The 25,216-nt window shown below is 43.2% G+C and overlaps 2 protein-coding genes across 2 annotated transcripts in view; both read right to left on the bottom strand.

Annotated features, from left to right (window-relative positions):
* Nucleotides 1-10,056: 10,056 nt before the first annotated feature.
* Nucleotides 10,057-21,237, bottom strand: Tbr1 (T-box brain transcription factor 1). Its single transcript, XM_032903379.1, has 6 exons — nucleotides 18,857-21,237; nucleotides 18,119-18,273; nucleotides 17,476-17,597; nucleotides 16,771-16,929; nucleotides 15,565-15,626; nucleotides 10,057-12,576 (listed from the first exon to the last, which is right to left on the bottom strand). The coding sequence occupies exons 1-6, from the start codon at nucleotides 19,546-19,548 to the stop codon at nucleotides 11,721-11,723; spliced, it is 2,046 nt and encodes a 681-aa protein (XP_032759270.1). The 5' UTR covers nucleotides 19,549-21,237; the 3' UTR covers nucleotides 10,057-11,720.
* Nucleotides 21,238-23,924: 2,687 nt separating this feature from the next.
* The window catches only part of Psmd14 (proteasome 26S subunit, non-ATPase 14), a 94,443-nt gene continuing 93,151 nt past the window's right edge, over nucleotides 23,925-25,216 (bottom strand). The window contains exon 12 of the mRNA XM_032903380.1: nucleotides 23,925-24,317. Coding sequence (XP_032759271.1) covers nucleotides 24,219-24,317 — 99 coding nt within the window. The 3' untranslated portion in view covers nucleotides 23,925-24,218. The remainder of the gene's footprint in view (nucleotides 24,318-25,216) is intronic.

The raw sequence follows: 25,216 nt of genomic DNA, 5'->3' as shown, positions 1-25,216 counted from the left end.
TTATTAACAAGTGAAACTAAGAAATAAAATAATCAAAAGATTGGCAGATGGAAACAAGTGAGAAGCAATGTATACAGATAAATCAAAAACAGGAAATGCCTCAGTAATAAAAACTTAACTATTTTTCTAGGAATAAGACTAAGTGAACAAACAAAAGAAGTATAATTTATACAAAGTTTAATGGTCTTACATTATTCTAACATAATTTTAAAAGGATAGATATAATATGATTAGAATAATGAATTATAATTTCAAAAAAATAGAACCCAAAATAAGGAATAAACTAAAAGCTGTGCATTTGTTCTAATCCTTTTACCATTTTTCAATCTGGGAACACATCTAAATTTAGGAGTGAGCTATAATAAGCCATGGTCACATGACTGCCTAGTTTCTTGAGCATTAATAAATACTTAATTCCAGCACAGATGACATACTGCATTTAAGAAAAGCAAATCATAGGAATAAGAACCTCAGAAATAAGAATCAATAAGTTTAATTTTTCTTCTTGTTCATCCTCTTAGTTTTACGTCCTAGAAGCTGCAGATTTGCAAACACAGCAGAAGCTCAGTTGAGCATGACAAAAATCAAGTAGGGTATGTGTTGCCCTTCTGCAATCCTAGCACTTGGCATTCAGAAGCAAAGAAATGGGGAGCTCAAGACTATCTTGGGCTACACAGCATGGCCATGGAAAAAAGTTACACACACACACACACACACACACACACACACACACTCATGCACACACACAGGCATGCACACATGCATACAGGTACACACAGACTCACACAAGTACACATACACACACACACACACACACACACACACACACACAGACACTCACACCTAACCAAGCCTTTTCTTTTAGCCTTCGGATTTTAGGCATTTTGAGTCTGACAGCTGGTAAGGCTTTATAAGCTACATTATATTTCTCAGCAAAAGAACCAGTCTTATTTCATCCTGTAGTTTTAATTCTTCCATATACAAATAGTATACAAAACACAAACGTACATAAAATAAACTTTTTCCTAGGGATAATAATATTGAATAGCCCTCTGAACTTTAGGGGATTCTGAATCTGAATAAATAAAACTGCAAGTTTCTTTGATATTTGTATAATGAATATATATTGAAAATATATTGAATAAAACTTCTCAAATATATAAGTTACTGTTTGTTTGCTGAGTAGTGTGACCATTAAAAGTAAATGACTTGGGAGGATACTGGGAACTATGAAGCCATCTGAATAACTAAACAGCGTTGCATCTGGCTTGTGCTGATAAGAAGAAGTTACTCTATCTGACATATTTAGACATCAGATGCCAAGTACTTCCAGAATGTTCTCAATTTCATTTTCCAGGTAAAGGCTACTCCCCAGCTGATGTAGAGGCCCCGAGACAGTATTTCCCACTCGTCTCTCACACAGAGCTGAAGAGAGAAGAATGTACCTACACAAGAAGTGAGGAACCTGTACTTCAGAGCGCTGTTCCCAAGTCAAGCAACGAAACTGCTTCCTCTAAAAGATGGCCACACTGATACAGGATTTTTAAAAATGAAACTGGGCTAGAGAGGTGGGCCAGTGGAAACATACTTATTGCCCTCACAGAAGACCTGGGTTCAATTCCCTGCACCTATATGGTAGCTCATAACCCCCTGTAATACCAGTTCCAGAGGATCCAACCACCCTCTTCTGACTTTCAAGAGTACCAGACCCTCACAAGACACATACATACAGGAAAAACAGTCATGCACATAATATAATAAGTCTTTAAAATGCAGTTTTTAAACAAGAAAATAGTTATTTTAAGGACTATAGCGTATATCTCAGTGACAGAGCACTTGGCGAGCATCTAAGAGGTTCTGAATTCAATAATCATACCATATGGAAAGAAAAGGTTTAGAGTAAATGATCAGTCTTCAATCTATGTGATCATTTTTACTTTTAATTACTATTATACTGCTCTTTAGGTATGAGATTTATAATGGACAGGTACCAAACAAAGCATTCAACCTTTCTTGCTACTAAAAAAAAAAGAAAGAAAGAAAGAAAAATAGATAAGACCCAGGGCACGCTAATACACACCTCTAATCACAAAGTACTAAAATTTATATAAAAAATATATAATACAAGAGAGAAGTAGGACATGCTTGACTGATCAAATTAACAGAACACTTGTTAAGTTGTCACAGAATACTTGTAACAGAATCCTTATTTTTTCAAATGCAAAGCCACTATCCAAGAGAAGCATGAACTATGTTTTCTAGGTCTTATTTAGAATCTTCTTTTTAATAACATCCAAGGTAAGTTTAAAATATTGAGACAAACTGAATGTGGTAAAGATAAATAATATTTTGGGAGACTTTGTGTGTTTCCATTTTTAAAACTTTGAAAGTCGCTCTGTAGCAGGAACTCTATCCTAGCTCATAAGATTTGAATTTGAATTTGAACTCCATTAAGAAGCCAGATTATCATCAGCTGGCCAGTGGTGGCATACATCTTTAATTCCAGCACTCAGGAGGCAGAGGCAGGTGAGTCTCTGAATTTGAGACCAGCCTGGTCAACAGAGTGAGTTCCAGGACAGCCAGGGCTACACAGAGAAACTCTGTCTCAAACAGGCAACAAAAAAGAAAAGTCAAATAGCCACAAACATATCAATTCATTACAGCTGAAATGCATTTTAAAGATTTTATTTTACAAATGAAAACAGAATAGATCACTTTAAAGTGTATTTTTTGTAGCAAGGCACAGTGGCACACATCTTTAATCACAAGAACTTGGAAAGTAAGGGCAGGCAGATTTCTCTGTGAATTCAATTGATGTACACAGTGAATTCCAGGCCATCCAGAACTAGGTAGTAAGACACTAACAAACAATAACAATAAAATCTTGGGGTTGGGGATTTAGCTCAGGGGTAGAGCGCTTGCCTAGGAAGCAAAGGCCCTGGGTTCGGTCCCCAGCTCCAAAAAAAAAAAAGAACCAAAAAAAAAAAAAAAACAATAAAATCTTGCTTGTGTTCACTGTTGTTACAAGTCACTCAGATACAAATTTCCTTGAACTCTATTTTTTAAAACCAATGAATGTAAGTAACTTATATTCTAAAAGTCCATAGCATCAACTTCAAATTTTCAGTTACATTATAAGAATATTTCTTTTCTTTAACATAGTAAATTTTCACCAGCTTATTCAAATTATACTGTGTGAAAATTAAGCAATAATAAATTTAAAGACTTCTAATCCTTATTTGGAAGTAATTATTTTCACAAATACATTGTTAAAAATGTACTGTATGATCTGTTAGGTGGGCATAGGGTGTGTGTGTGTGTGTGTGTGTGTGTGTGTGCGCATGCGTGTACACACACACCATTTTATGACTATATAAAAATGGAGCAATAATGATGTGCATATTTTAAAATATATAGTATGTATAATTATACAGTCATGAAATCTCTTGCTTTCTGATGATACATACATCTCATGTTGCTGCCTTAGAAGGGTTGAATTACACAAAGGGAGAATTAACTTTTAAAGCCTCCACTTTCAGCCTCATCATATTAAACTTGAGGCAAGAATAAAAAGAACATGACTTTTATATCAGAAGCTTCCACAAGGAAGGCCAAATATGGAAATGTAGAGTATAAATTAAATTATCAGAGTAAAAACATCATCAAAAGAAGAAGAATGTGAATAATAATGCTTTAAAAAATGAAAGTAGTCATTTTTTCAGCACCTGGACACCAAGGAAGAACTAGATGGGGTGGGGGCAAGTGAAGGATTCTGCATAAGATTTTAGATTACCCTCTCCTAGAAGTCTCTTGAAGTCCACTACCACCAGCCAATCCAACTGTCCTACATAGAGCTGTAAAATAAATAAAGAGGACTGCTTCTGTAAGAGAACAAGAGTACTACCAGACATGCCTTCTCACGGCTCTGCTTCCACATCACTTGGGACACGACTAGCAAATTATCTTATGAAAGATGCATATATGTAGTTAAACACGTTGAAAAGTAAACTTTTTTAGAAAATGAATTGATGAATGAATGGGCAAGCAAACAAAACAGAGAAGGCCAGAAAAAAAAAGTTAGCAGCAGAAAGTAAAGGAGTTACAAAATCTATGACATCAAGTCACAAAAGGGCTAATTATGGCCTAAAATAGCTAAGAAAATAAAACTATATGGTAACAAGGCCATTGCCTTTAGTCGAGAGTACACTAGTGAACACAGTAAGGATTGTAGTAGTGTCCATACAAATGAGGAAGCCGAATTGAAAAAGATCAAAGAAAGCATTGACAGATGGATCTAAGTTCAAAAGAGATCAGGGATAAACGCAGTAGCTCACAAAGCTAAGGATGTCCTGTACAAAAGGATCCAGACCAGTAATACACAAAACAGTAGATAGTGCTTTCCCAAACACAAGGAGAAACCAGATCATAGAAAAGTGAATATCCAGATGAACTGAATACAGAGATGTATAGAAGAAAGGAAAAGCATAATTTTAAAGTATGGGAGGGGCTAAATAAAAGGACCACTGCACGTAATACTTGTCTCCCATACTTTAAAATTGCTTTTGGGGAAAGTGTAAAAGTCGTAACCTTAAATAAGCAAGCTGGTGAGTCAGGACAGAGTTTATAAAGACTCAGGTTGAGGATGGTAGCAAAAAAAAAGTTGTTGGCAAGAGCTGCAACAAGGGCAAAACGGGTGTCAGAGAGGGAGCAGAGATGGAGGATGGAGAGCCACACTTGCTGAGGAAAAAGTCAGTATGTTTCTTTGATTTTCTCCACAGGAACAAAGCAGAACGTGAGCATAAGTCAAGAGAATGAATGCCAAAGGTGAATGTGCTGTAAGGATCATTAGCAATGTAGTCATTTTAAGGAATAGCAAATTAAAACAGGGGTAGAAAAAGATTTTATTTGAACAAAATATGTAGCATTCTATGTTAAGTAAACCATGAAAGGATAAATTCTCATGAAACTATAATTCTCATTATAGTTTCTGTTTTCTCAAAAGAAGGCTTCTGGGCAGTAAACAGTGCTATTATTTGGTAAAACTGTATCCAAACTTTTAATTTTTCATTCAAACCCACAAGAAGTTATAAATGCACTAGCCACCTTGGAAACACTTTAATTAGAAATACTGCTTTGTTGTCCATAAATTTTCAATCTAGCAAGACATCTGAAATAACAGAAACATTTATTATAACCGAACAGCCTCGAAAAATTAGTGTGCTGACTGCAGACGGCCTAAACTTCATCTACATAAGGCCCATGTATATTTTATTCATGGAAGTTCAAGAATATTAAGCTCCATATATATGTATATACATATACATACATATATACATATATATGGTAGGTTCGTATTATAAACAGAGAGATTAAATTTAGAATTCCACAAAGTAGCCTATAACTGACTGCATTTCAAAGAGGGTAGGTGACTTTACTCATTCATACTGTAGATACAATCAAGAAAAAGTGTTATCTCCTGTGCATAACAAGATATTCTGGAACTCTAGAAAGAATAACTTTTTGATGATAGAAGATTACAAATGTCTAAATGTTCATGCGTGTGCTTATTCATAGTGAAAGGAGCTATTTAAAAAGCACAACTAAAGTCTCTCTGAGATAATGGGGTTTTCTACAAACTTTCCAAGGCAGACTTACATGTGCCCACAAATGATGTGCCTGTACAGTGTGCAGTGGAGTGCAGTGTTCTACTTGTTTGCAATGGTTTTATTTTTCGACTAGTTTTTATCACACTTGGCATGAACAAGGGAACATGTGCTTTGCTAAATTTGAACTTTTAAGATGAAACTGAATTAACTGAGAACCAAAAAATTGCTTCTGAATTTTCCTAAGACTGAAATGCCTTTCTTTCATGGTAGGAATGGCAAAATAAATGACAAATACCTGCTGAAAGTTCAGATGTGAATTAGGAAGGCCCTGAAGTTTTAAAACAATGCTGTTGGCATTTTTTAAGACCTCTGAATGATAAGATTGGATTGAAATGGCTTTTCTCCTCATATAGTACACTTTTTCTAGCAGAAATACTCTATAGCGAAACCTAAAGGACCTAATGTAAGTAATAAATCTGATATAAGTAAAAAAAAATGTTCTATTTTCAACCAGAAAGTTTAATTAATTTACTATTTCTTGAAACTTAGTATCTAGTCATCAAAACACAGGTCCAACTGTTACCTTGAAATTAATCCTGTACTTTTTTTTTCCTATTGGCATTACTTAGACTGACTAAAACCAGCTCTTTCCAGAGATGCCTTCCCACCCTAATTCCCATCAGCCTCCTCATTAAAAAGGTGTGCCATGATGCAAAATACAAATGCTTCTCTGTATATACAATGAACACTCTGTCATGCAGATATTTTTAAAGACTTGAAATCCAAAACAATTTAAAAACAAAATTGAAGTAGAAAGTGCAGGGTATGCTTATAAGTAATCTGGTGACAAGTAACAGGTCAAACATCTGTGAAGAATCAGCTTGTGGTTCAGCATCATTGTACTAATAATGTCACAGCTAGTATATATATTAAATTAAATATTACCAGCAAGGGTCTTTTAAATGCCATGCTCCTAATACTAGATTATATATTTATTTCAGAGTTAGCTTAGTAAGAGGGGGAGCTATCAGTAGAAAGTCTATTAAGCCATATTTCCCCCCCATTGGATTAATGGAACTATTCAAATCAAATTTTTCACGCCAAGCCTTGAACACCGCTGCAAAGCATACTGTGGGTGTAAAATACACGCAAGGCACACATAATCAGCTCAGATGAGACCAATGACTTATACACCATCAAGTTTACTTCACTGTGAAAGCGGTGGGGCTTTCTTTCAAGTGAATGGATTTCTCTAAGTGTGACAACCAAATACACAAGCCAAAGAGGGAAAACAAGACATACAACTCTCAAAACAGTCAATCTACACTAAATATATAATGCAATGGCTAAACTCTTGCCTGTTTTGTCTGTCTTCTCAGAGAGACTCTCATCTTCTTGATCTGGGAAAAGAAAGTCTAACTTCAATGACTTTAATAATTCACAAAGATTTGAAGTACTTAAAAGGTCCCAGCTACATTTTAAAAAACTATTTCAGATTAGGCTACAATATTACTCATTTCAATATTAAAATTAGCCACACAGTTGCCACCATACTAAATTAAATACTTTAAAAGCTGAATCGAGTTACTGACCTCAAAGTTTTATACTCCATACATAAGCTTATCTGTTGTTGCTATTTCTTTCAAGGGAATCTAGACAGGTTCGTTTTAACACAGGATCATGGGTCTACTCTTTTTTTTCTATCCCTGTGACTGACTACCCAGACACATGTACACAAGGCGCTGCACTTGAGACCAAGTTCATTGTTTTCATAAAATCATTTATAAACATGCATTGTCGGAATATCATATAGTTTTCTCTTTAAGAATAAATATGGCCTCCATATATGACCTCCATTCAATCGAGCTTTGTTCCTAACCTGGATCTAAATGAGCCTTTAAAACCTCACTGCTAAAAGAATAAATAATATCACCCCTCAAAACGTGAGTCACTTAAGAATTAAGAACTGTTAACAGTTGGATTTGTGAGGAAATATAACTTCAGTATTTAAGGATGTAAAGTTGTCCACATGCCGTAAGATCCTAACTGCTAATAGCTCCCGTTATTTGCTTTAAACACCACGAACAATGTGATTCGTGAAATAAATGCATAAGCTCCAGCAGATCAAACAATAATGATTAAAATGCTGTTAGAGGTTGAAGGCTATTGAGTACAGAGGCCTGGCTTTGCATCAGGCAAGAAGAGCCTGAGGTTGGAGGTGGTGATGCCCTGACCCTGCAGCATGACCCCAGGCTTTCCCTCCACCCATGTGCACACCGTCTTGCAAGTTCTCGCCCCGGCTGAGGAGCTTGTTTAGGCCTGAGGCCTAAGGCTGGGCTCCACATGCGTGCCAGCCTGGTAGGCCCTCGGATCCCGCGGCCCTCGCGGCCTCAGGCAGGCATCCGCTCGCGGGTTAGGCCTCAGGGCGGCGCCTCACGGCCCCAGCAGCTCTCTACGACCAGCGCAGGGCGAAGAGGCTGAAGGCCTGCAAGATGGGCGCGGGTGGCTACAGGCGGGAAGCGGGTGAAGGAAGGCCAAGGCAGTGCGCCCTTGCCTCTTTTCCTGCATTCCCTTGTGTGGAAACGCGCCATTGAGAACTGAGGGGACTGAGTTGACAGCTAGGGTCGGCCATCCCTCTCCGGCCTCGACTTGGATGAGGCGCCTGGGGCGTGACCTGGGCCGCCCCCGGGGCCAACATTGCCTGTCCTCGGACCGGCGGCGTCTCCGCAGCCACGGTCCCCTCACTCCGCCGACACCCAGTCTCCTCCTGCCGAGGAGGAGAAGGGCTCGTGCTGTCAAGGGGACCAGAAAGCACACAGCCCCCGAGAGGAGCGCGTGGCTGCAGATTTACCTCACGCTGACTCAGTCCACACAGCAGATGGCGGAGCTGCGAGGGAAACGACCTCCCCGGTGTTTTTAAGCTTGCTAAGAGCAGCTAAGGCGCGTCTTTCAGCACGAGGCGCTTCGTTCCTGTGAAATCTCTCCTCGGAGGCTAAGGGCTTCGCTTACGCACTTGACACCACTCCCGGCCTCGCCCGGACCGGGCCGGGGAAGCGGCGGGGGTCGGCATGGAGGGGGACGCGGTCGGGAAGGCGCGCTCCCGCGAGTGGGCCTGGGGTCGGAGCGCGCTCGGCCAACCCGCGGCCACGCGCCCTGGAGCCCTGACCCCCGCGAGAGCGCGCTCCCGCACATGGCTGCACGTGCTGCTGCTGAGCCTGGGCGGGCAAGCGGGCAAGCGGGCGGACCGGCGGGCTGAGAGTGCAGCCCCGGGCGGGTGCATGGTCACGGGAACACACTGCTCCACTCCTCTCCCTACACACACACACCACACGCCGTGTTTGGTGTTTTTTTGGTCGTTCGTCTTTACTTCTTAGGTGAGGAGAGGGGAAAAGAAAAACAAAGGAAAAATCAGTCATCATTTTTTTTCCCTCTCCGTGGCACACAAGACTCCACTGAACGCCGTCTAGCGGCGGGATTGTCCAGGGAAGGCAAGTCGGTGTAATCTCCCACACGACTTTTCATGTTAATTGCAATTTTGAAGCTTCTTTACATCTGTCGCACCACAAAGGGGACACGGATGGTCTCTGGGTTCTGATAAGTTTAGTTCTGTCACCCCAGGCCAATTGAGACTAACGGAGAAGGTTGAACCATTTATCTTGTCCCTTTCAGGAGTCACCCTCTCTTTGGAGACCAAAGTACAGAAGTCGCCTCTATGAGGTAAAGATAGACTTGAAAACTTTCTCATGTAATTTCTCATCGCCATTTGCTCTCAAGGGTGGGGACCTGACCTGGGTAAAACTGTGGGAAGAATCCCATTACAGAAGACACCGAGAAGGCGACCCCAAGCATCACCCTCAATCCCTAACCCAAAGCAAGTTTTTAACTCGTTTCTTTCGTGTGTTGGTTCTGTGGGTCTTTCTCCACTATACCGGAAACAATACTCTGAAACCTCCCTCTCCAGAAATGTAGGCCCTTCCAAGTTTGCATTTATAAAGATTCACCAGTCACCTCCAAGACCTCTTTGTAAAACCAAAATGTTCAGCCTCTGCGGGCAACAGTTTATCTTGACTTGCCTTAAATTACACCCTACTCTAACCTGATGCCTCACAAACTACTGTATGAATTTTAAAGAAATCCTTAACTCCTCTGCAGACCCTCCTTTTCCTGTTATTCCCCCTCTGGAGAGAATGAGAACTAGGATAAAGACAGTTCATATATTTTCCTAGAGAAAACATACAGCAGTGAAGAGAACTACACTCATAGGGAATTGAATACCTGTAATAAATAGGAAAAAAGTAATCCCTGGTGGTACTATGAAACAACAGGGGTGTGGGAAGTGGCTACTGTAAGACTGCCCAGAGCAGAGGGAAGAGGGGCTAGTCTTCTTAACCCTTAAAAGCCATAACCTATAATAATTCTTTGCAAACTGTAAACTGCTCTCAACACCATATTTAGCGTTTTACCAGATTTATTTTACTTGTTATACACAGACGATACAAACGAGCAGAAAACAAAACGATTCTCAGTGGAGTGTGTACTTGTATAAATTATTCAATTCACAGACAAAACAAAACAAATATAAAAATCACAACATTTGATTTACAGAAGAGCCAAAGTATACACACGTTTAGACCCTGAATTCCTATTAGGAAAAATCCCCCCATAGACTGGAATCTAGATTGAATATTGTGTATGATGCATATTTCACATTGATTTTAAAGTACAAAAAAAGTATAAGTTTGCTACACAACATTAGAAATCCTACTAATCTATTTCCAGGGGGATTAATGCTCCTTATCAAATATAACAAGACTTGGGGGGAATCAGTCTTACTTGCAATAATGCTAAGTGTTTTCCCAAGAAAGTCAAATTTCAGCTGTCTCTAAGTGGCGGGGGAATTGTTTTCAAACTAAAATGCAGTAAAATATACAACTCACACAATTCATCTTCACTAGACTACACTATAGTTACCAACAATTCAGTCATCTCTATCATTAGTAGGTTATTCATTACAAAGATTTACAGCATAGAAAGGTGGAGTGGGGACTGAAAAGATAGTCGGAAACAGTTTATCAGCATATTTGGCACCTGCACAGACCAGTAATGGATTTGGCACTTTGGGGAAAAACAAATAAGGCAAAATAATATTGCTGATGTGGAGCTATTCCATTCAGGAGGGAGGGAGGGAGGGACACATACAACTCCAGTTACGTCTGTGTGGCAAGCATGTCGCTTAATCGACTCGCCTAGGAACAGACGACTAGCTTTTATAGGTGTTCAGGTGGATTCTCCTTAGCTATGCTGTGTGCACTGGGGCACATAGTGGTTAGATCATGCAACGAACTGAGAAGTGAGAAAGCCACCACTATGAAGTGTTGTTTCGTGTCTCCAGAGCCTCTTAGAATATCTTTAATATCTCACAAGAAAACAAAGGGGGCGGGGGAAGAGAAAGAATGAGAGGAGAAAAAGAAAAGGAGAAGAAAGGAAGGGGATAAAAAGTTAAGCGTGAACTGGTTTTGTGCCTTGACGATGAGAATAAAAACTAGCCATTCGTTACAGTAAATTAACACTATATACAATCATTTCACAGGCTTTGTTCCACTAAAAGTATTAACATCCCTACCATCCATCCATCCATCCATCCACTCGGGTATAAGAAAGGACGCGCTGGGTGGGTGCAGGTTCTAGAGTCAACATCCTATGGTTAATAGGGAGGCCAAGACAAGGCGGGTCGGAATCGCTGACGCCTGGCAGGATTGCCCAGGTCTCCTAAAGTTGAAGAGTTTCATTCCAAGAGAAAGAAGGAGAGGGTGAGGGGGGCAAGGAGAGAGAAAAATAAAAAAGACGGGGAGGATCATAACTTCATAGACGAAAAGTTGGAAAACCACAAGGTTTACAGCCAGGTTCAAGGTCGGTGCGCTAACTGCAGAGATGGCTGTGCAGAAAGAAAGAGAAAAAAAAAAGAGTTTTAAAATCATAGTGGGAGACCTGCACTTATCCCCGCAGACGGTCATCGAGGGTCAAGTGAAAGAGCGAGTGCGCAAGAGCGGGCCTGGGGAGGAGGATGTGGGGCCGAGCTGAGGGGCCCGGGGCACGGGCGAGCGGGCTGGCGGCCTAGCTGTGTGAGTAGAAGCCATAGTAGCCGCCTATGTCCTTGGCGCAGTTCTTCTCGCAGTCCCGCTGGGCCAGCACCTCGCTCTTGAGTGGGGACGAGCTCTCGGACACCGGCGTGTCGGCCGGAGAGATCCGCCTCCGCTTGGCCTGCTCGTAAATCCCCGAGTCGCTCGAGTCGATGGACTTGATCGAGGAGGGCGTCTCGATCCAGCTGGAGTCGGACAGGTCCTTGGGCTTGGCGTCCTCGGCGGCGGGCGCCAGCGGAGAGCGCTCGGCCGCCAGGCCCTCGGCCTCCTCGCCTAAGTAGGGGTTGGCGCCCGCCATGCGCGCGGCGGCCGCGGCGCTGTTGGGCCAGCAGGGGAGCACGGAGCCCGACTTGGCGCCGCAGTACTGCGGGGGGCTGCGCGCGCCCCAGCCCGAAGGGTCGGCGTAGTAGCCGAGCGGGCGGCCGGTGCAGCCCGCGGCCTGCAGCGGCAGCGCCTTCACGCCGGCGGCCGCGTACGACAGCAGCGTGGCCGCGTTGCCGGCGAAGTCCGTGGCCGTGTCGTAGGCCGAGGCCGCGAAGTCCAGCCGGTTGTTGGCCGGCGTCACGAACCAGCGCTGCGGCGACGGCGCGCCCGGGTCCTCGGCCTGTTGCGGGGACAGTAGCCCGTTGGTGTGCGGCACGCTGCGGTCCGTGCCCGGCCCGGGGCCCGCGCCGGCGCCCGGGTGGAAGCGGGCCTTGGCGTAGTTGCTCACGAATTGATCTTGCAGGAAAGAGCCGGCCATGGCGTAGCGGGCGCCGGGCACGATCTGAGAGCGCGGAGAGTCGTTGGGCGACGGGGTCAAGCGGTCCATGTCGCAGCCCGTGTAGATCCTGGGGGGGAGGGAGACAGAAAGAACCGAGGGGTGGTGCGGAGGTCCCTTTAGGGTCCTGGAGGGAAAGCCACCTCTAGTTTTTTGCCCACCCGCACACCGTCTAGCTGTAGGTTGCGCTTGCCATACTGGATGGGGATGGCAGAAGGTCACACACCCGCAAGTTGTCTGGCCTAAACTGCAAAGATACCAGTTCAACTGCTGGAACCTGAGCGGGACGCAAAGTGAAGAGTGGAGGTCTTCCATCGTCCCCTGTTCCTGCTAAATGCACCAGGACCAAGATGGGGCCTAAGTACACTTAACCAGCATTGTGCTCACACTATGACAAAGTTATACAGGCATCAAGGTGCTATTTGCCCGTTGGGCCTTTCCTCTCTGATAAATTTCTGCGTGAAGTTTCTAAGCAATTGACATACTCTCTCCACTCATTTAAGACCTCCTGGGTCCATTGAGTTCTTCAAACCATTCCTTTCCCTTTGGGGGGGGGTAGTTTAAGAAATCCCCAGAGGGGAAATCAGCATGGGAAGGATGGGGACCTATATGTCCAGGTAATATCCTCAAAGGTGGACTTCCACTGACCTTCAGAGCCCACAGAGGATTGCTGCTGGAATCCTCTAAGGCACTTTTCGACTTTCCCTTATGTAAGCCCTTTAACTCCAGCCTCTACCAACGCAGGCAAACAAACTACTTCTTGGAAGAAATACTCATTGATCAATAAAATTCTTTAGAAAGAAGTGTGCTTTACTCTCATTTTTTTTCCTACCCAGCTTTTGGCCCATTACTAGAAGAAAACGTGGAGGAGAAAGACCCTCTGGGGAAACTCTTGCAGCTATCACCCTAGATCCAACAGCCTAGCACTAACAAGAGCTAGCCCTTACAGAGTTTAGCTGCGCCTGACTGTACAGATAGAGATTGTTTACATGAGCACAGATAGATTTGTGTCTCTCACAGCGATCCCCTTAGGTGCTGTGTATGACTCTTACTTTCCTGATGAGGAAACCGAGGCAGCAGAAAGTTCGAGAATTTGATCACTAATCAAGAGAGAATGTGTTTGGGGGAATTACTTTTAGATAAAATAAATATTTATTAACGGGCCTAGGAGACCCCATTAGGATTGGAGTTGGATAAGAGTTTCCTCACACACATACACACATACCTCGCTCTTTATTTAGCTCACACACAAGTGTTTGCATCTTTAATCAACACACTGTTTGAAAGAGTGCCTCAGTAGTGTCAGATCTTAACCCCAAGGGGGGGAACCTCCCGAGGGTGTGGCCAAGCAACCTTCTAGGATCCTCTGAACTCTCATGCCCTCCCACCATTGCTCTCTGATCAAACAAGGCCCACATTACCAACCTTAAGGAGGAAAGAGATTGTTGAATCTACTCAACTTTCATTCCCCAGACCCAGGGATTACTTTTACACAGATCAGGAACTTGCATGGATTTAAGAAAGGAAGGGGCATATCCAACAGAAGGCAGCTACAGGAAGAGGGGTAGGTGGGAGTAGCTATGGCTGCTCAGGTGCATTCTGTTTATCCCTCCCCCCCCCCCAAAAAATCCTCTCCTGAAACTTAGTTCCAGTTTCAAATTTTAAAAGGGGGGGAGGGAGGAAGGGAAACAATTAGCAAGGTACAAATGTCTTCTCTGTTTATCACCACAATATCCGTCAAAAGAAAGAAGCAGCCTGAAAAGATAGTTTAGATGCCCATCCAGGTCTCAGACCACTTGGGGTTACCGAATTGATTTGTGCAAAATAAATGCTATTTTATTTTAACAGAATTAAAAGTCCAGAACCTATACAGCTATCTTCCAGCATCCCTAGTCTCTCAGGCCTTGTTCTTTCCACTGTATTGGGCCCACCTTTTTCCTCATATTTTAAGACTTGGAGTGGCAAAGTTTCAATGCAGAGAATTATATTCATGAGGTTGGGCTCCTTTGAACTGCCTTTGGGAGACACATAAAAAAGTTGGAGCTAGGAGTTAGCACTGACTTTCTCAGTTGGACATCTTTGGAATGGGCTAAAGGGCTACCTGTCTCTTTCCCCAACACATCTAATTTATTCCTAGTCAAAGACTTCAAGTCTTTAGCTCTATCCCAAAGCCAGAAAATTAAAGTACATATTTTTCCTTTATGTTTTCTAGTCATAAAAAAGTAGGTGAATCGCGCAACCCCACTTCACATTTTGCTGTATGACACTATCTGAAAACTCTTAGGGACAATAAGTCCCTGGGTGAAAATCCCACAATGAATCTAGAAAGCGTTCAGTTTACACCTCTGGCTGTCCCAGAGGACAGCCTTGCTCTGAAAAAGACCTAGAGATGGGTAAGGGGACCTGAAGAAAGGGAACCAACACATTTAATTAAACCACAGATGCAAAAAGTGAGATAAGACATTTTTCTTCTGAAGCTTAGAAATAAGAGGCAACCATAGCTCAGAGCTGCCCAGAGTCGGCAGTGACTGTAAGTTAAGTTCTGCCCACCAACCTGCCCAGCGAAGGCACATTTTCATTCAGTCCATAGTAAACGTCACAGGAAATGCTTCCACATAAAACTCGGAAATGGGTAAATAAAAGCCACATATGCCAAGAAGACTGTAACAACTGCCAGAGACCCATGCACTTTCAGGCAGAATTGCCCGGTTCAGACAGACGGCTAAGCTGAACATCTGCAGCCACACATACAGCATGCACTGGGGGGAACCAGGGCAGCTCCCCCAGCCAGCCAGCCAGCCAACACCAGAGGCCACCATAACTTTGGAATTTGAAAGAAAGCTACAGATGAGTACAGGAAACTTTTAACCAAAATCACACAAATACCAAGCCACGAGGTCACCAAAGGGCGAACCAACAAAATAAGGAAGGGAAGATCTCGAACAATTTTCTCACGCACTTCGACTTTCGAAATCCTTAAACACAACAATACACCCTAAGCTAATGGCCAATTTAGCAGCTATCTGAGGAAGAAAAAAAAACATGTAAAACTACTTACGTGTCATAGTTATCTCGAAATCCTTTTGCAAAGGGGTTATGATCTATTTTTAGTTGTGTAATCTGCAAAAAAACAGAAGAGTGATTGTGACCTCATCTTCTACATTGGAAGGTGTGTGTTTGAGAATATATCATCTGCCGTTTGGCAGGGGCTTGGGCCTACTGAGTCATTAAATAGCAAAGTTCTCTAACAAAATTTTAAGAGACTAGCAGGAAAGGAAAGTGATAAAGTATTCGGAATGTTATGAGAACCAGGTTTAAATTGATAATACCTAAAAGGCACATTTTCATTCAGTCCATAGTAAACGTCACAGGAAAACTCCTGTGTGCTATGATTTAATTCAAATAGTCATTCCAAAAACCCTTAAAAACTTTAACTCATTACTGTCTTCAAGAGTTTGACCAGAGATTTTTTTTTTAATGAGCTAATTCTGATTCTCAACACACACACACACACAGGCAAACAAGCAAACAAGCAAACAAGCAAACAAACAAAAACTGTAAGCTGCATCTTAAAATTAGGTTGATATGAAATAATTATTTCATTTCTGAAATAATTTTCACTTACTTGACAAAACATAGAAACACAGAACTTTTGTACCTCTAAAGTCACAACAGCTACTAAAATCAGCTTTTGCAAATACTTCAAAAGTTCATGTGCTAGGAAAGTCCATCAGTCCCTGTAATTTTATTTTATTGGCCTTCGCACATTTCATGTCTACGAATGTGTCTGTGTGTGCTCTCTTTTCTGTGTCGAACTCTCAGAACAGTAGTATCTGTTCATTTTAGCCACCAGTTCTGAGATTTTAGAAACATATTATTCTAGATTTCATAGCTTGCTAATAGAATTCACGGGGTAGATCTGCCTGTTTGCTGAGAGAGAGAGAAAAAAAGACATTTTTTCTTTGAAAAGAAGAAAATGCACGTTTTAACGTATTCTAGTTTAAGGACCAAACTAAGGCTCCAAAAGCATTGGTCCTAGAAAGAGGTATCCAAAACTCAGCTGGGGCGGTCGATACCTTAGACCTGGAGGCAAGCAGGCAGAGCTTTTCCCACCAGCTTGGTATCTGGAGGAAGGGCCTAGCAGGCCCCTAGCCCTACCCTAAATCGTGCTGTAGGGCCAGCTGTGGCCAAGGTTAGTCCGCGCAGAGTGGACTAAGGAGTATGGAGATACCACTCGCCCGTGCCCAGCCCCGAGCTTCCTTACATCAGTGTTCTGATAGGCGGTGACAGCGATGAACTGAGTCTCTGGGAAAGTGAACGTCTGGACGCGGCCTGGCTGGCTGGTGTCCTCTGTGCCGTCCTCATTCACTTCCACCACGTGCAGACGGGGCTGGTACTTGTGCAGGGACTGTAAAACCACCATCTGTCCGGCGAAGAGAAAGGAGAGCGAGCGCTGTTACCGCGCCTGTTCGCACCAGCCCGCACCAGCCCCGGGGCTCGCTCTGGGCCAGGCTGAGCCAACTGGAGGCCGCTGCTCCAAACTGGCTGTGGGACTCGCCTCCTGGTGACAGGGTAGCCAGGATACCCTGGCCCAGGTACCTTTGGAAGCCAGGATCCTCCGGGCACTGAGGATAATGAAGCCCGAAAGACAATCCTTTCCCCTAGTCCTCCTTAGAAGAGGAACAAAGATTTTTCACAACCTACAAATCTGTTTCCTTTCGAAATCAACCAGTATTTGCTTCTGGAAAGGTGAATTCCAGAAAAAAGTCAGATAGGAGGCAAAGAGAACAACTTTATGGGTTAAATATAATTTGGGGAGTCAGAATTGTGATTTTTGAAGTCTTCATTGATCGAAATAAATTCTACCGTGTTTCTTTGCTGTTGTAAACTAAAGAAGGGTGTGTGTCACAGAGAGAGAGAGAGAGAGAGAGAGAGAGAGAGAGAGAGAGAGAGAGAGAGAGAGACTGACCTGCCCATTGTTGTTTGATGCTCCCTTGTTGTTGGTAAGTTTTAATTTTCCAAACGAGATTTCTTGCCGCATCCAGTGAGCCCCAGTGTTGGGGGAATCCGGATGCATATAGACCCGGTTTCCTTAATAAAGAAATAGCTTGTTTACATATGCTGCTCTGGGCACTGCCCAGTCCCAACTCCTTAATACACGACAACACACACACACACACACCTCACTTCACAATGAAACACATTACCTGGTTTTTTTTTGGAGGGGGGGCATACTTTCTTCTCTTAACTGGAGATTATTAAAATAGCTTTACTGTCCAGTCCCAACTCTGTACCACATCACACACACACACACACACACACACACACACACACACACACACACACACACCTTCACAGAGAGGACCATTAGCTGGGCTTCTTTTTTTTTTTTTTTAAGCCGCTATTTCTTCCCATTAACTGGGAATGATTAAAATAGCTTTTGCATAATCCTCCCCTTTCTTGCCGCTCAGTCTGTCCCCTGTCCCTCTCTTCTTTAGGAAGTCATTGGCCGACCGTTTTAAAAAGTCGCTCGAGCCAGTCCACAAAAGGCTTTAATTAATCATTCTCACCTAAATAAGTGTCAAGAAAACGTGTTAATTGGAAGGACTTGCCTTGCACATTGGTGTCCGCTTTGCCACAAGGAACCCATTTGCCTCCTTGAAACCTCCAGTGATTGGGATCCGCCAAAATCACATCCACAAAAATATTGTAATGAGCGGTGGGATCGAGACCAGAAATGTTAAAACTCAAAAAGGGAAACATGCGCCTGTTTGAATTAAAAAGAGAGAGAAAACAAGGGGGGAAAAAAAGAAAATAAATGTTAAAGATTAAATGCTGCAAGAAGCGGGGCGCCAGAAAGCTAAGCAAAACTTGTCCTCGCCGCGTGTCTGAACGAATGTTTGCTGATCTAGAAAGGGAGAGTGGGAGAAGGGAAGATGTAGGACCGAAGTCGGGGAGAGCATCGGGCGCTCTGGAGTTGGGGGACCGATAGGTAGCAGTGCTCGGTAGAGAGCCGGGTTGGCGGCCTGCTTCTCCACCTGTCGGCACAGGCCAGCTTTGATGAGTTGCTCTGAAAGCCTGTTAGCGGCCACGGCTCTTCGTCTTGCTCCAGCCACCGACTGGTTCTCCGACCGCATTGGCACAGCAGGCTCCCCGCCACCAACATCACCGCGGTGGTTATTATCCCTTCCACTTTCCCCTTTTCCAAAACCAGCCAACTCCAGGGCGCACCCGAGCGCCTTTCCACTCCGCTCCCCGACCCCACATAGTCGCTGCCCGGCGGTCACAACTTGGGTGCGTTCGCCCAGGGTCACGCCTGGAACAGCGGCAGCCAAGAAAAGTAGCATTACCTTCCCTGTTTAGTGATGATCATCTCCGTTTGATGCCGATGAAATTTCAGCCAAAGTGGCCTGTTGCACAGGTATACCTGCGCCTTGCCGGGCACCAACCCGGGCTGGGTGGAGGAGAACTGGTAGAAAGGGGCTCCTTGGTAGGAGTGGCCGTACTGCTGTGGGTAGGGGTAGCCGGCCGTGGGGTAGCCCTGCGGCGAAGAGTTGGACAGCAGGCTGTTGTAAGCTCCGTTGGTGATGACCGGGTGGTGGGCCATGTAGCGACTGGGGCTGCCGATGGAGAAGGCGGGATGCGCCGGTCCGTGCTGGCCGGGGTACGGGAACATGGCACTGGGAGCGGTGGCCGCAGACTGTGGCTGGCTGGACTGAGAGAGGAGGTAACGATCTGCAGCAGAGCCATCGAAACTGTGACGAAGCTCAGAGACCCCGTCCAAGACAGGAGAGAGTTTACTTCTCTGGACGTCCCCTGGTGAGTCCTTGGAGTCAGGAAAATTGTCTGTATCTGACTGATTCGTCATCCCCCTGGTAATTTTTTTCAAAGGTGAACTTCTCTCCAGGTTGTCAGTGGTCGAGATAATGGGATGATCATGCAAGACAAGCTCAGATCCGCCCGAATGTGGGTAGCTGCTGCTCACATTGAGAAATTTCTTGGAGAGCATGATAGAAGGAGAGAGGCAGTGCTCCAGCTGCATAGCTCTAGAACCTGAAGGCTGGCCCTCCCGTCCCTGGGTTTTAAAGTCCTGTTTATCATAAACTAGGAATCCACAGACCCCTCACTAGACAGAAAGCACTTCAACCAGCAAATGCTTCTCAAAGGTTTGATTTACTTTTTTTTTTCCCTGGGAGAAGAGATTGGCCAATTGACACTATGCAGCAATCAGAAAAGGCTCACTTTTGATCTTGCTGCTTATGCAGCCGATGAAACGGCTCCTGCCATTGGTTAGCTGCTGACAGTAATTTAATTAGATAGACATTAATTAGGATAATCACCTGGCTCCTGGTCGCGACGATCATGGCAAATTGAAGGGGATGATTTTATTGTTGGCTTGGGGGGTGGGGAAAGTGTGTTGGTTTACGTGAGCTCTGTTATGTCACCTTTAAGCTTTGTGACCACTGCTTTAGGAAGATTCAAAGATGTGCAATTTACTAAACATTCCTACCCCCCCCTTCTCTCTTTAGAGAGGAGGGGCGGAGGAGGGAATTCGATGATGCTAGGAGACTTTTCGGATCTGAATGAGCCAAATATTCAGTTGAATGTAACGATTTCAAGTGCAAAGTATACAAAGCGCGAGCCGGTGGCCTCTTCTCGCCCTGTAAAACTCCCAGAGTCTGTCTTTTCCAGTTAATACGCAGAAGCATACACACCTGAGCCTGTGCTTTGTTGAGTCGGTGCTGCGTGTCCTTGACGCCCCCTCCCCCACTTTAAACTACACGAATAAATAAATAAATCAACAAACCTCCAGCCGCTGAAAGCCACAGCGTTAAGAGAGAAGAGGAGGCGAAGCGGCTAGCCCACCCATCAACCCACCTCAGGAAGGTTCGGTTTCCGGCTAGGGTACAGAAACAGTGACAATCTATGATCTCCTTTTTAAGTTTTGAAATAATCATAAGCCGTGGCGCTGAAGTGCTTTAATGTATTTGCAGTCATGTTTACTGGGTCGTTACTAAATATTTTATCAGCCAACTTGGTTGCAGATCATCTGAAGAGCAGCTAGCTGGGGGCGGGCGCCATGTATCCTTTGAGTCCCACCGCACTTCCTCCTTTTTGGAGGCACTGGCTTGGTGACAGGTTCATAAGCCTCGCCAGGAAAAAAAGAGAGAGGGCTGAGTCCCCAGTGCAAATGGGTTCGCTAGAAGCGTTGATCTGGGGAGACAGAGTGGAAGTGGTGTCAACGCGATGATCTTACTGGGGGTGTGGTGTGTGTGTGTGTGTGTGTGTGTGTGTGTGTGTGTGTGTGTGTGTGTGTGTGTGTGTTACATAATCCAGAGGGGAGAAAAAGAATCCATGCCAGTAATTTTAAAAGAGGATTAGCGAAAAGAATCGATTTAAGGAAATTTTGGCACAAGTAACATGAGTCCCCAAGCAACTCTGAGTTTTAGGGAGAAAAGCTCTCCTACTATCTGCTTCACGGAGGCCAGCCGCCAGCCTCAGGCCAAGAGCACCTGAGATGACAAACCCAGAGCTGCTGTCTAGACATGGCCAACCTGCTCCGTAGCTTTCCTTCCTGAAGGCAAGAGGCGCAGAAATGCAAAGCCAACCCCAGGCGGAGCTCAGCTTGGCCTGCAAGGTGGTGGAGAGGCGGCGAGCTCAGGGGGACTAAGAGAGTGCCAGGCGACCTGTCTGGCTCAGGCCCGAGAGGCTCACACTCCACCCTTGCCTCAGGCAGGCGGGGCCTGGGAATCGTCTCCTCCAGCTGCTGCCTCTGCCTTCAAGATCGCGGTCAGTAGCCCCGGTCAGTAGCCCCGGGCCGGAGCAGCAGAGTTCAAAGCTGGGTGGAATTTGGGTATGGTCAGAAAAGAGTTAACAGATTCAAGATGTGCTGGAGTTTGGTCTGCAGCGGCCAGCACTGAGCACAGACTGCACCACCTCCCTCAGAGGCTGGACTCCGTGGCTGCAGAGGGTACCAGCTGCAGCCTCCCACAGGGCACAGGAGCAAGACCTGGCACTGATGGCCATCGTCGGACAGGTTGATGATCAGATGTTTCGGAATCAAGTAGAAGCAATTTTCTGGGAGAAAAATAATGCCAGACCCTTTTTTCCCTTTGAAAGCAAACCTCAGCTCCTTTCCAGAAAGCTTCATAAACAGGCTGGGTTTTAGCTGTGCAGGCACTGAAGCACCTAGGTTGGCGGCCGTGGTGGGGTAAATAGGTATGATGGTATTTGATGTTTTCCTCCCTTAGTCATTGCTACAACTTTTGCCCCATTTTACCTGGTTGTGTCCTCCTGTTTGTATCATTAGCTTCTATCACCAAGTACCTCTCCTCACCCTCCTGCTTCTCATATCATCTTGCCTCTTGAACAGGACACAGAGCCTTAAATACATATATGAAGGTGACAGATCACCTGAGCTTTTGGAAGCCTTTTGCCAGGCTGGACACTCCGAACTGGCTTCTTAAAAACACAAGGAATAACAAAGCACCCATCTAAGTGTCGAGGGGATAGAAAAGGAATGCACATCCCTTAGTTTTTAAGGAACTGAATCTGGAGGTGAACAGGCACTGTGTGACCCATTTTCAATAGTCAGCCCCGAAAGTAGTTCCTCAAATATATATAGGCTTTTCCTCGAGATCAACGTATATTCACAAAGAAAATGAGGACTGTACAAAGTCTTGTTAATCTTAGGTTTAGGGTGGAATTGGACTGGGTGTATGAGCTTCCATAGCTCTGGTCCAGGCAGACCACTTGCACACTGTGTAGTTACATCACTGCACTGTCACTAGAGCAGCCTCAGCTCCTCACTGCTTGTGTGTGTTGGTGGTGGTAGTGATGGGGTTACCTTGTGTTTAACAAGACCTTCCATATCAGGCCACTGATAAAGGGGTTATACATTACTAGATTGAGGTGTTCACGGAGTGTCTATTACAGCGACTTGATTCTGATCACTTAAAAATACAAAAACAAATGGTTTTTGGTATGAGGGATTGTGTCAAGGTTCTAAAACTAATACTGTTTCCAACATGAAGAAGGCAGGAGGAAGTGTTACCTGGGAAATCAAGGAAACCCACAAGGTTAAGTAGCCAGGTATGAGGCAAGCCCTCCCAGCCACAGACTCTAACTCAGTCTGAGTACTGAACCTAGTCCTAGAAATGCTTAGATCTCTCCTTTTCAAAGGGCATACTCAATTTAAAACACACACACACACACACTCTCTCTCTCTCTCTCTCTCAACTAGTTCTTCAATATCTGTGAAAGTTGTCATTAATTATAAAGGGTGAAAACCCGGTATTTAAAAAGAAAGATGCCCATAGGTGTGAATTAGTCAAAAGGGAACATTCTATCCCTTCTTAAAATTTTGAAGTGATTAGATGCAATCACAACAACTTAATGTTACAGTTAACAAGACACTATCACTACATTTAAAGGATGGGACAAGCAGTAAGTGCCCAGAGCATCTCATTCCACCAGAAAAAAAGGGAAAACAAACAAACAAAAAATCCATTGAAACACACTGGACACTTAAACAATTCTACCCCCAATTCTGACAACTCCATCAGACGGTTAAGGGCACAGATAGGACTGTTTACTGGGACAGTATCTGGTATACCATGCCATTTGTGGTACCCACCCCCTAGTAGGTGAAATCTCAAGTTACCCAATATAATCCTCCTTTAATAAAGAATTGGAAGTACTTTGACCATATTTTTACAAGGATACAACCTAAAAGTAAATACTTGTCTCCATCTGTCAGACACTCCGTGGAGTACTCGGTACGTTTTTCAGTAAGTATTAACAAGGAGGGTAGGGTTATTTGTTTCCTTGAGAAGCTATGATAACTGCCAAAAATCAATACTATGGAACCAACCACTGAGTACTTCAAACTTAATTCAGGAAAGAAAACAAAATTATTGTTTATAAACTCATGGTATTCAATTTATACTAGGCCTTTTTTTTTTCCTATTTACCTTTGAAGGGAACATTTACCTTCTACCACTGGGTTACATGAAAATCTAGTGGTCTTCCCAGAAGCCAACTTCTAGACAGTTTCAAATTGTTTGTAGAATATACTCTTCTAATTGTGATAGTTTAAAATAAAACTGCCTGTCTTTTAAATGTAGTTTTCTGAAACCCTAAAAGTGTGTAGTATGTTAAGATATGAATATATAATATTGGATTGAGAAAGGCTTTAAAAAAAAAGACCTCAGCATTTTATCTGGGTTACTCACTAATGAGGAAGCCACTCACTAATAGCAATCATTAATTTGCGAAGTTTTGTTATCACAGTGATGTGTTATGTGTTATTAGATTTCAAAACGCAAAGAGAAACATAGCTTTGTGTGAGATTTCCAAAGTGCTGTCAAATGTTACTCTTGTCACTTCCACCCAGTGCCAAAAAGACCTCGGGAGACATGGATTGTAAATGTATTTTATTTTGTAAGCAACAATCAAAATATATTTGTGCTACTGATTTTTTTCAAATAGTAAATGGGATCTTAACAAAATTTGTTCACTTTGATGTATTACTGAACAACTTTGGAATCTGCAAAATCCTGACAAAATAAACAGAAGTAACTGCACAAGTGAGATGGGAGGTGGCACAGGCGTCTCATGTCACCAGATCACCTTCAGAGTTCCCGTGACTATGAGCATTAGGAACAAGGAAGGACGATGCACTGAGTGTCGCCGACAGCTCTCTACTCCGCTTTATTTAAATACAACGGTATCCAACATTGCTGCCAAACACTGGACAATATTTGAAGTCATAAGCACATCCACATGCTCTTCCAAATGACGTTTGGGATCCTAAAAGGAAAAAAAAATGTAAAAGAAGAAAAAGAAAAGACAGCTATATGACTGGTAAACTAATTTTTTTTCAAGAGCAGATTAAATTAGTAATGAAATCTAAATTTACACATACTTTATCATTCAGCTTTTCCAACACATTGTTATATTCTTGTGGTTTCTAAATTTAAGAAGCTAAAATAACGTACCCAATGAAAGTCTGATCTGTGCAGTCAATGCTAGCCACAGGTCTGTAACAGGCTTTCATAAAGGAAAACAAGTACAATTCACAATCACCTGATTTTAAGAAGGTGTATGTGTATATGCCCAAGTGACATGAATATTCTGTCATCATATTTTAATGTCTGATGATACTTTCATGGATAAGGTTATAATATGAATTCTTTTATCTTTGTAAAAATAAATATGAATCCCATATAATTTTAATAGTTCAAGAAAATGGCTAAAATATTCTCAGATCATAAGTCACACCGTAATTGAAAATTTTAAGTATAATTTGTACTAATTCTAAAATATTAAGAATGCTTCATCCAGCTATTCTAGAAATTGTATTAGAGAAACTTATATAGGTACAAATCTTAAACCTGAACAGATCCATTTTAAAATAGGACAGGTTAAAAATGAAACTTAAGATTGCATTATAATAATAAATTAAAATGTTTAGTCAAGTTTAAGGACAAATAAGTTATTTCATCCAAATTTGAAAGTTTAAAAGGTAAATATTATATGCAATGAAAACTATTTTAAAGCATTATTTTCTTACCCGTGTTTAAAATAACAAAGATTTGTGACTTTACATAAGACTTCTTCCCTGAATTATGCCTTGGGTCTGCTTTTCTTATCCATAATTTCAATACACCAATTTCTTACCACTGAGACAACACAAGCTAAAGTAATTC

Source organism: Rattus rattus, chromosome 5 (assembly GCF_011064425.1).
Source record: "Rattus rattus isolate New Zealand chromosome 5, Rrattus_CSIRO_v1, whole genome shotgun sequence".
NCBI classification, from domain to species: domain Eukaryota; kingdom Metazoa; phylum Chordata; class Mammalia; order Rodentia; family Muridae; genus Rattus; species Rattus rattus.
Note: the sequence above shows the minus strand (reverse complement) of the source record. Positions and strands in the feature narration are given on the sequence as shown.

What these genes read in the sequence shown, in the direction of transcription:
- Tbr1 (XM_032903379.1), bottom strand. Translation starts at nt 19,548, where the DNA reads ATGCAGCTGGAGCACTGCCTCTCTCCTTCTATCATGCTCTCCAAGAAA. An exon ending in AGCGGACACCAATGTGCAAG is followed by an intron (nt 17,598 to 18,118) that starts GCAAGTCCTTCC and finishes TTCTTTATTAAG; the next exon opens with GAAACCGGGTCTATATGCAT. An exon ending in TTTCGAGATAACTATGACAC is followed by an intron (nt 12,577 to 15,564) that starts GTAAGTAGTTTT and finishes CCTCCCCCCCAG; the next exon opens with GATCTACACGGGCTGCGACA.